This window comes from Parasteatoda tepidariorum, chromosome 4 (genome assembly GCF_982258835.1).
Source record: "Parasteatoda tepidariorum strain Cologne lab strain chromosome 4, Ptep-v5.0, whole genome shotgun sequence".
In the NCBI taxonomy this organism is placed as follows: Eukaryota; Metazoa; Arthropoda; class Arachnida; order Araneae; family Theridiidae; genus Parasteatoda; species Parasteatoda tepidariorum.
In genome coordinates, this window is record NC_141758.1 from 51,314,603 (window position 1) to 51,326,762 (window position 12,160).

A 12,160-nucleotide genomic window follows, 5' to 3' on the forward strand; every position below is an offset into this window, starting at 1 on the left:
GAGAAACTTAAATTATGGAAAAAAACGCATAGTATAATTATTATTATACTATCGTAATAACACATTTACGGCAGAACATTTAATAGTGTTCAGTTCAAATTTCATAAAACTATTTGACAGTTTTATAAGTTACACTAATTTGTCTAAACTGAAGCAAGATTAACTGCGACTTAAACACATAAGACAGTGATTCTCAACCCTTTTTTTTTTTTGTTGCGGCACACTTTTAACAATTTCGAAATTGGACGGCACACAATGCAAAAAATTAGATTAAAAGTTGTTTAATTACCTATTTTACACTGTGTTAAATAGTTTGAGATAATAATTTTGAATGTGAAATAAAATAATATGTACTACAAAAGCACATTTATTAAGGGATTAATTATTTCTTTCGACCAATTTTTTTTAGTTAGTAACAGTTATTTATTTCTTTGCTAGTTATTAATTGTTAACTTGTTTTCTATAATTATTGACTGTTATTTTTTGTGATTTCTTGTTAACTAGTTTTTTTTGCTAATTATTAATTGTTAGCTTAATTTTTGTTAGTTATCCTTTGTTAATTTGTTTTTTATGCATTTGCTTTTTATATATTTATTTTTTTAGTTATCCTTTGTTAATTTGTTTATTAATTGCATAGCTTACTTTAATGATTAGCTCTTACAACATTTTTTTAAAATTGAGTGTCATATACAATTTAAACACTTCCATCTTATTTTAAGATTGTCAGAGACAATACAATCGCTGACAAAGATGTTCACGCGATTAAAGCGTGGAAAAATTATTAAATTTATATATATATATATATATATATATATATATATATATATATATATATATATATATATATATATATATATATATATATATATATATATATATATATATATATATAAACTTTACTCATAATAAAAAAAAAGCATTATAATTTTTATTGTATCATTTCTAATATTTGGTGGCACATTTTAAGAATTTGGCGGCGCACAAAAGTGCCGCGGCGCAGTGGTTGAGAATCACTGACATAAGACTTAGCACAAATGGCACGGAATCGTATTCTATTAAAAACTTACTTTTCTTGGAGATCAATGTTGGACTAATTATTTTGATCAAAATTATAAATTAAAAAAATTGCAGAAATGAATTGCGAAAATTTAAAAAACACTTGGGCTTAAATTTAAAATTTGAAGAATTTTTTGCGAAAATGTAAAGAACACAAGGCTTAAAATTTGGAGAAAAGTATATACAATTTTATAATCTCTTTTTACCTTTCAATTCAATTGGCAAATTAAAGAATGATAATAATTAACACGTTGTTGCTTTTAGAGGTAGGAAAATAAATCTTTTTCCTACAAATAGCAAAGAATTGTTGATAGGTACAAATAATTAGATTGCTTCAGTTTTAACTGATTTCGTTAAACCTATATGAAATTTCTGTAAAAGTATTAATTAAACTACTGCTATAAATAATTACAAGATGAGTGGATTTTTATAAAAACTATACACTCAAAAAAGCTCCAATCTAAATTTTTTTTAAACAAACTTCCTTCATTTTACACGAAGTTTTACATATTATCTATAAAAAAATACATTACGTCTTCATTTATATTTATAAGTTGAACTAAAAAAGCAATATGCGTAGAACTGACGTTCAACTTAATTAAAAACATGGATTTTCGTTTCCTTTTTTATGAGAATTCTTGTCAGATGAAAGTAAAGAAGAGAAGCAAAATCCCAACGAGTTTGCATCAGTGCGAAAACAAATTTAATCAGCTCTTAGCATCTCTAATCTAGCTGAAAATTTACTGCTTAAACGACAAACTCAAATCAGAATTTTAAATTCAAATTAACTAATTTTATTTTTTAACTTTATAAATAAAATTTACAAGTGTAGCATAGCTATGACTAAATAATGTGCGGCTCTTATAAAATTCAGACGAAATGGTTTGATATGTAGATTTCAGGATATAACATCGGATGAACAAAATTTAAGTTTTTAAACGAGTTTATTTGTTTATTAAAATAAAATAGTTTAAAAAAGTAAATTTACATTACAAAAATTAATGTCACCTTTCCGAAAAATATTGCCATGTTTCAAATTTTCAGAAATCTACAAAACTTTATAGTTACTCACTATAGCCTTTCCATTTCAAATCATTAGAAATATCGATGTTTAAATTTGAATAAAAAAAATTAATGGACATTTTAGAATTTATTAAGCTTTGAGTTTTTATAAACCCTTTGATCTTTTTTTCAACACTTTGAGCAACTCTTTTAAATGCTCAAATTTTTAATGCTCAAATTACAAGCCAAAGTAAATATGTATATATATATATATATTTTTTTTAATCATAAAGAACAGTTGAATAGTTACTAAAAATGTTTGATTATCGAAATTACGTTTATACTAAAATCTGAAAAAGGTAGTTTGAATTTTTTTAAATTCATAATTGATTTCGAAAATCAAAAAAAACAAAACAATTAATGATAAATAACTGCTTCTCTTATCTAAATAAGTGCAAATTCTAATTATTGCTTAGAAATGAGCCGTGTTTGAAAAATTTCACCTTTAACCCAGAAAAAGAAACTGGTATTTCAAATCATATTTCATTTCATAAATTATTATGCTAAGTATAATATTTTGCACTTATTTTAACTTTAAATTAAAAGAAAATGTTAAAAAAAGTATGTTTGCTTAAAATTCTGCGTCAAAGGGTGAAAGGTTAGAATTTTGAAAAATAAATTAGGGAACTCGCTTCGGAGCGGGGGCGCAAGCAGTTATACTATGCATATTAAATAACCATAGCAACTGTAACCTATAACTACAATACTCTATTATTTCAATCACTTCATCATTAGCGTCAATAATTGTTTTTTAATTTTTTTACTGTCCAATATAACGGATAAGTACCTTATTTCATCCGCTATCATCTTTTTAGCATTAAAAAGTAGAGACAATTATAAAAAATACAAAATTTTTTTTGTTTCCTATTGTATACTTACAGAATAACCAGTTTCGATAGGTTTTTGAAAGCATAATCTGGAACACTATGGATTTTATTTTCGCCCAGGTCTCTGAAAATACAAAGCCATTATATAAAATAAATCGAAAAATACGGTCACTAATTATTTTATAACAATGTTCCGTATTCATGTATTTGATGTTCATATTCCGTTTTTCATGTATCACGGTCACAACCATTTAAGAGAATTTACATCGAGCGTGCTTCAATCATAGCTCAAAAACTATTAGATTAAATAATAGAAAATTTCATAATTTTCTAGGGAAATATTTAAAGAGCATTTTGATATCAGAATCTTATTGATGTGGTTATTACTTTCTGTGTTAATCTAAGTTGAAGTCAGAGATTCCTCTTTTGAGCTGCGTAATTTAGTTTAACGAAAGCTATTAGTAGGGTAATTGTAATTTTTTTTAATGCCGCGTACTCATATCTGTAAATGAGAAAAAAATTTCATTTTAAGTAAAAAATCCTAGGAAACTAAAGTGGTAATATATTACCTGATAGAAAACTTCATACGCTAAGAAAATATACGATAATAAAATAACAGTCGATATGTTTCGAGCGCATAAAAAATTGGAGCCCATTTTCTAGACGTAACAAACGTAAATGTAACGAAACAAAAATGATTTAAAATAACATGTCGACTGTCATTTCAATTTTGTATATTTTTGAAGTGTATGGTGTTTTCTTTCAGGTATTAGTTTAACTTTGCATAAATTTTAAATTAGTTTAGGAGTAATTAAATAGATTATATTGACGGTATTTCGGAATTTTGTGGTATAAAGAAAAAACCTAATAGAAGTAAAGTTATAACTTTCTACAAGCGCATACTCTTATGACTGAAGTTAAAATAACTTTTGATCCTTTTTCAAATTTTGAATTAATTTCATATTTATTAAATTTTAAAGTTTTGATGTTTGTTTTGATATAATTTCAAGTTTTTCCTTCTCTTTTTTGGACAGAATCAAAGCTAAAAATTCTACAATCAAAATATATTTTAGGATAATTTTACTTAGGGCGCTTGATGTTAATATTTATATAAAGTAATATCGAGAGTTCTTCAATTAATTTTTTTTTTTGCTTTCGATTACTATGAATTCTTTTTCCTTCTTACTCATGCGTGTGACGTCAGATTATCTTTCTTCCCTCCTCCTTATTTTCATTTATAGATTTAAATCTGCAAAATTCAAATTTTTCAACACTATGGGAATTTTCTATTCAGGACATAGTTCAAAATAGTGTGTGTTTAAGAGAGATGATATGGCTCAAAATGCCGTGTATTTAAGGAAACTGACATAGCTATTTAAGAAAATGAACACGGCTCAAAATGCTGTGCGTTTAAGAAAATTGACATAGCTATTTAAGAAAATGGACACGGCTAAAAATGCTGCGCGGTTAAGAAAATGGCCATAGCATTTGATCCCGTTTTACAAACTTCTTACTTCTCTTAAAAATTTTTAATTTTATTTATTTTTAAGGAAGAAACTAATGAAGTTAATAACGTAATATGATGTCATTCATTCGACAAAACACTCAGCATATTTTTTTATTTAGAATTTTTTAAAATGATATCAAAAATCAACAGTTCTTGTCAAGGTTGTTACTGGTTCTATAAATTTATAATAGTTGTATTAAATTAACGTTGAGCGAATTTGGATTTTTTAAAACCACTTTATCATTTAGTGTTCTGAATATGGAGAGATCCTGGAGGAGCTACATCTGTAATATTCCCAGTAACCTCCTAGACCCCGAAAGCTTGGACTTTGCCGCGTAATGTTTAAAAGTGTTACGAAAAGTAAGTACAGAATTCCTAGTTTAGTTGTTACATTTGAGTTAAACATTGAAAACACTAATAATTTTTTTTTGCTGCGTCTACTTTTTTAAACACGCATTTCGAGCTATGTTCATTCGTATAAACATGCGTTCCAAACTATGTGTAGAATAAAAAGCTCATTGACGATATGTCAGGCAAAAAATTTTTTTCTTTCAGGATGAATTTGATAATTTAATCATATTTTTAAGCGAGAAAAAGTTAAACGTTTTAAGGTTAAATTTGAATTTTTATTATTTGAATTTATTTAATTTTTAATATTATTTCCCAGGGGTTACGTTTAAAAATGTAAACTTATTTATTTTTGGGGGAAATATTAAAGAATAAATCAGTGAAAAAGAAATTGAAATATTGATTTTTCGACTTGAATTTCTATTTTCGGTATCTAAACACATACGTGCAATTATAGGTTTATTAAAAAAATTGTTAAGAAATACATAATATTTCAATTATAGAATAGGTAAGATTAGCGATCTTAAAAAAACTGCTCAAGTACTTCCAAGGGTTGGCGAGCGTTACAAAGGCATTGCAAAAATTAATATTGTAAAATATTGCCAAAACTGATGAACAACACTGATTATTCCCACCGCTGCTAAGGTTTCGTTTTGAGCCATTGTGGTTTTGAGGATAGAGCGTTCGCCTCCCAATGTGGTGACCCGGATTCAAATCTCAGCGATTGCTGGTGAATACGAATTCCGTACCTAGCTCGCACTTACCACACTGCTGACGAAAAAAAATCCTCAGTGGTTGACGGATCATGGGTTAGAATCCCCTGCTCGTCAAGCTAACCGTGAGAGGGTTTCGTGGTTTTCCTCTACATGAAATACAAATGCAAATTAGTTCCATCAAAAGTCCTCCACGAAGGTCAATTTCCACCTATACATGATCCAGGAGTTCCATTGTTTTCTAGATTGAGTTCAAAATTACAAGCATGGAGTTAAACATTTATAGTTGTGAACCCAAAATTGGGTCAACAGCGGTAATAAAATGACAAGAACTGAAACCTTTATAGATTAAAACTTCTAGACTTTGCTTAAAATCAGGAAAAAAAGAAAGCAAAAAAATTAGATTGAACATTAGTGATAAAATATTTTTTATAAATGCTTTGATGTCTTTTTATGCCTCACAGTCCTATACTTGCTTTACGGATTTTCAATAGTCTTACACAAAATTTTCCATGCATTAACAATTGCCAAATATCTTCAAATGAGATAGATACAGAACAGTCCATGAAATGCCTTCAGAGAATTGGTTTTAAAATAAAAAAATTAAAAACTTACAAAGCTTCCAATTCTGGAAGCTGATCAAGAGCTCGGGAAGGGATGACTTGTAGCTGATTTCCGTTCAACCACAATTTCTGCAATTTCACTAATGAAACCAAACTCCCTTGGGGTACATCCACCAATTGGTTGACATCCAAATGCCTGTTGGAAAATGACATCTGTTAAAAAGACAACAAAACATGCCAAAAGAAAACAACCAGAGTGATTTACATTTGAAATGTCTGTTCTCATGTTTTATGTATACATTCTGTGTTCTACTTTAAAAAAAAATAAAATCTGAGTATGTGATGCCTTTATGATGTGATTTGGAATTCAAAGCTATTTGTTAGGCAACGTATAATACTAGATATTGTAAACGTTCCTGACAGAGATATAATCTTTGGTATTTTGTGGTGGCAACAGTGCTGTTGTTTGTTGGAAATTGATGGCGACGTTCTACTTTAAACTTGGCGATTTTCGTTGAATGCTATTTTGAAAATTAACATTGGACAGGCAGATTAGAAAAGAAAAGCATCAATTTATTTAAAGTGACTTGGATTTTTTTCGTAATAGCGTTAAAAAATTATAAGGTTAAAAACTCGTTGCTGGTACTTAATGTTAGTACTCTTAATGTACCTACTTAAGTTAGTATTTACTTACTGTATTATTGTTTGTATTTGAGTTAGAATAAATTTTACGTTTATTAAATAATTAAGTTAAAATGGGTACTTCAAACCTATGAGTACAAAAAAAGTATATCAAATATTTTTAATTCACAATTTTAAGACTTGAAAATGAAATTCTGAAATGTAATTTTTTAGATCTGTTCAAAAAGTGTTTTAGGTACTGAGTTCTGGCATTTTCTTAAAAAACATTTTAAGTTTAAATGAAAAGTATAAATTACAAATTTTTTCCTGGTTTAAACTAAATACAGGGCTATTCAAAATTCTCTTCGGGGTTTCGAAGCGTTATAGTAAAAAAAACGAAGACGAATATGGCAAAAAAGAACATATGACATTATTCCGAAAGTTTTCAAGTTTTAATTTAAGCAGTTGCCGGTAGATGGCAGTAACATGTACCACTGAAGCCAGTTGTAGTAAAGAAAAATGGCGTTTGCAGGCGAAGGGAATTATGAATAACCCTGTATGTAGCAAAAATTATTTAGACTTTATTATTTAATAAAAATAATAAAAATAAGTGTACATAATATCAGATTTTAATAAAATATTTTAAAGTATCTGCCTACTTCAAAGCTTTAAAAATATTTAAAAAAATCACGTAAATCTTTAGATTTAGATGAGAGAAACTAATAATGCACGTATATAAGAGTTAAAAAAGGAATATCAAAAATCATGGATGTCCTTTCACAAATAATTTCGCTACAGTTTAATAATAAGTACAACAAATTGTCGTACATTTTCGGTTTAAATATCTTTTATACTTTTCGATTTGAAAAATGAAACATAAATAAAAAACGCAATTTTTTAATTATTTCATTCATGAGATCGAAAGCTTTGAAATACTAAAAACAGTATGAAAGGAAAAAGCTTTTTCAATTTACCTCAGCAGTAAATAAAAGAAAAAAATCAAAAACGTTTAAATTTTGTATGCTATCAGAAAATTTTCAAATACAACTTTCCATAGAATATCTAAGCATTTTGTAGAATATCGAAAACTGATCAACTAAGTATGCAATGATTAAACATTTCGTTCATTGCCAAGGCATTTTATAGAATGACACATGAAAAACCGGCTAAGACATAATGAAACGGCAAAGTATAATGACAAATCGGCATATTTCAAACATCCTATGAAATATCGGCGTATCATACATTATTGAAATCTTGAATAGTAGACTTTCTTAATGGCAGTCTATCTTTATTTTTCAAAATAACACTTGTAATTTTGACTAATGAACGATCGTTAATTAATAGCCGTATTTTGACTTTTTTTCTGACGTTATGAAAAAAGCATTTGTCATTTTAATCTGAGAAAAAAGCATGGTCAAAACTACCAAAATATGATAAAATTTACCGTGTTTCTTGCTGTATGAGAACATCAAAAAGCTTAAATACTTTGATTGTGATTTTGGTAAAATGAACAATAGAACACAATTTTATAATATGTGATTATACTTGGTTGATGTGATTAAATTTGGGGATTTTATTGTCACAGCATGGCATTTAAAAATTATTTATTTGCTTAAATTTACATTTTAGTTTCGTATTTTTCTCTATTATCAGTTTATTAGTATTTCTACTATTTATTAGCTTTGTGCTTTTTGTATTTTTCGTGATAACGCAAATATTCAGTTAACCATCACCATATGAACAAAAAAATTACCCAATAAATGGTTAAAATACCGTAAATTTTGGTTTTTATTACCAGTGTGATGTTTTTTTCCCCAGAAATGTCATTACCATACAGTACAGCAATTTTACTAGAATTTTCTTCTCCGTGTATAAAATGTTTAGGTTTTATATATACGGCATAGGTTAAATTTATAATTCTCATATTACATATACTAAAAACGCAAGGAATTTTTAAAAACACCGGCATGTTATGCATACGTAATATTGATAGTAGCAATAATGACCAAAAACTATAATAGTTAAAGTTTATGCGTAATATTGATGGTCTATAATAGTTAGAAGAATAATTTGAATAATGTAATAGAAGAATAATTTGAATTTAATAGAATAATTTGAAGATCATTCTTGAGACAAAAGTTTTTAATAATTTTCTTACTTTTATCCAGCATGTAGAGAATTTTTTAATTGAATGCTATAGTGGAAAATTAAATAATGAAAATATTTTACTTATAAAAATATTCATTATCTTTGAAAAAATTTGAAAAGCAAATTTCAATCAGAATCAAAATAATCCTTAGTTTTAGATATTCATTTTAAAGTAAAGAATAAAAAAACATTTAAGTACATGGATAAAACAAAAAATTACTTTCTTTTTCTTCTATAAAGTAATATGAAAAAAAAAACTTTTCAGTTTAGAAAACTTTTCTTATTCAAGACACTTTTTTTCGCTTAATTCTGGCTTGATAAATTACGTCATTAATAATAAAAAACAACAGTAATACTTTCTTTTAAAAAAGAATTAATTGCAGTTCGTTAATTTAACAGTCACGCTTTTTTCTGATTCTTCTTTAAAAAAAGTGTTCCAAAAGATTAATGAAAGAAAAATCAAATCAAATCAGTAAACGTTTGCTGATAAAACGATTAAAAAACTTTTTTAAGAACTAAAATTAAATTAAGAGATCATATTTCATTTTGATAACGAAATATTTAAAGTAGTTAAATGGTTTTTAAGTAAAATATAATTCTAAATTGCTTGAAATTGAATCCCCCCCCCTCCCAATGAAATAGCTTCAAAGTATTTTTAAACAGTGATAATGGCAATTTTGAGTTAAAATTTACACAAAAGTAGAAAGTTTTTCTAACAAAATATTTTCTTTATTTTTTTTCCTTTTTTTTTCTTCTTACGTTTCAATTTTGTATTCGATATAAGTTTCATGCAATGATTTTAAAATATTGCTAAGGATTCTTTTCTTAAGGCAATCATTTCAAAATATTTCTATGTTGTTCCTGTACTTCAAACAAATTATTTTTCGAAAGAAATTCCATAAAACTAGTTAAAATCAGTTTTATTTTTACTCAAACATAATTGAAAGGAAACAAAAATTGGTTCATGTGTCGTTCGAAATCTCCAATGCTCTAAGTAAATAAAATATGCATATTTTCTGTTAAAATTAGAAATGCAACGGATGATTTTTGCAATTATCATCTTTTAATTATGGTTATCTTATTAAGTCTCATGGTTAAATATTTTGATACTATTCTATAGGGTTTATCAATAGAAATGTCAATTTAAAAATTAAACCAAACAATTAATACAAATTTTTAACAAATTTTATATCATTTTAAGTAAGAAAATTTGTTCAGTTTTCATTTCAAAGGTCTTGTGTCCCCCAAAGACAGACGTGCTAAATATTTGAAAACAAATGACTTCGTCATGAAGAATACTGGAAAATAATAAGCAGCAATTATAACCCTCATAGTTACTTTAAATGGGAAAATAGCGTGACCTTTTGTTAAAAAAAAAAGCAATGTTTCAGAATTTTGAAAGAATACAGCTGATAATTGGGTTTATTCCGCTTTACTAGCAAACTAAAATAGTTAAGTGTTTTTTGATTAAAATATGTCTATATATGGCATGTTATTTTGTCATTTACCATGATAGATAGCCTTCCCTTTATTTGAAATATGTTGAAAGATTTTTTCTAAAGACTATATGTAAGTAAGAACTATAATTGAGCAGTCGAGATAAGAATATAATAAAGAAATTATGAATAAAAAACTTTAAAAAAATATTACGTAGGCTTTATAAGTTTTTCATTGAAATTAAAAGGATTTAGTAATAAGTTATTAAAATTTCAGAAAGAGAGCCTGTTGAATATTGTAACTGTTTAAGAACTTAGGTACTAAACATATGTTGGTACTAAACATATGTTGCTTTGTATACTTTTTTGAACACTGAAGTTCCGAAAACTTTTCACTGTAGAAAATTCTAAACCTGTGAATTTCAATATTAATTTGAAATTGCAAACAGTTCACATATTTTTCTTAATTACACTATTCTAAATTTCAGTTGTTGGGAAAAGTGACTGTTGTAAGTTTTGTTTTAAAGTCTTTCCCACCAGAGGGCTAAAACCATGTGTTGTAAAACAATATGAAATAGTACTGAACGCCGGATATAAAGCATCGGCTTCGATGAAGATAATTTTGTGAGAAATTTTTTGATAATTCGAAGAGAATTCACCCGATTAGACATATGATTCTCACTACTTGCTCTTGCGTGCCGAAGCCCATCAATTAAAAATGAAAACTGTTTCCAACGCGAGAAAAGAAATATCATCGATTTTATTGATACATACGTACTAGCGTTTTATATAATATAGATAGATGATAAATCGTAACGAATGTAAATAGTGTGAACTATTTGACACGGAGAAAAAAAATTCTGGTAAAATTACCGAACTGTATGATAATAACATTTCCTGCCATTTCTGGTAAAAAAAACCTAAACATGATTAATAAAAACAAACTATACAGTACTTAAACTATTCATTTGGTGATTTTTCCTCTTATATGGTAACGATTTACCGGAAATTCTGATTCTTAAAATTATAGTTCCTACTATACTATACAGGGTGTCTCAGTTAAGCGTTTCAGAACTTCTAAGAGGGGTAGGGGGCATCCTGACGACTCGAAATCATATAGCAATGTGGGGTCGGAAATGCTTTCCTGAAGCGGTGACGTACACAGAAGCACCATAAAGAAAAGAGACCGTAAGTGAAAAATCGCCATAATAATACATTGAAAAAATTATATTGCACATGGGCCAAAGTAAGTATTCGAAGTTTCTGCCACCGGCTACAATGTACACCTCACATCTCCGGCGCATGAACATTCGAACATTCTGCAATACTCCAGGCATATCTCGCAGGCAGCTACTGCGATTCTTGCAACCAGCATTATCAACAGGGGTGTCATAAACCAGTGTTTTCATATGACTCCAGAAATCAAGACATGATAGGTCGGGTGACCGAGGAGGCCATATAATTTTTTCAATGTATTATTATAGCGATTTTTCACTTACGGTCTCTTTTCTTTAGGGTGCTCCTGTGTACGTCATTGCTTCAGGAAAGCATTTCCGACCCCACATTGCTATAGGATTTCGAGTCGTCAGGATGCCCCCTACCCCTCTTAGAAGTTCTGAAACGCTTAACTGAGACACCCTGTATATAGGAAAAAATACAAAACTGAAGAATAAATTTATATGAATAAGTGTGTTTTATGTCTTGCCCTAAGTTATCATGATTAAATTGCTAAATTTTACCCTCTTTACAAATAATTATAACATATTATAAAACGATATTTTTTTGTTAATTTTACCCGAAAATTACTATCACCAAAGCACTTCGGTTAAAATTACATAGCTTTTTGATGTTCTCTTTGAGTCACAAACACCATAAA

General features: G+C 27.7%; 1 protein-coding gene across 1 annotated transcript in view; it reads right to left on the reverse strand.

Annotated features, from left to right (window-relative positions):
• The window catches only part of LOC107438967 (uncharacterized), a 191,531-nt gene that overhangs the window by 49,247 nt on the left and 130,124 nt on the right, over window positions 1-12,160 (reverse strand). Inside the window, exons 5-6 of the mRNA XM_016051395.4 lie at window positions 6,129-6,272; window positions 2,998-3,069 (exon numbers count right to left, since the gene is read on the reverse strand). Coding sequence (XP_015906881.1) covers window positions 2,998-3,069; window positions 6,129-6,272 — 216 coding nt within the window. The remainder of the gene's footprint in view (window positions 1-2,997; window positions 3,070-6,128; window positions 6,273-12,160) is intronic.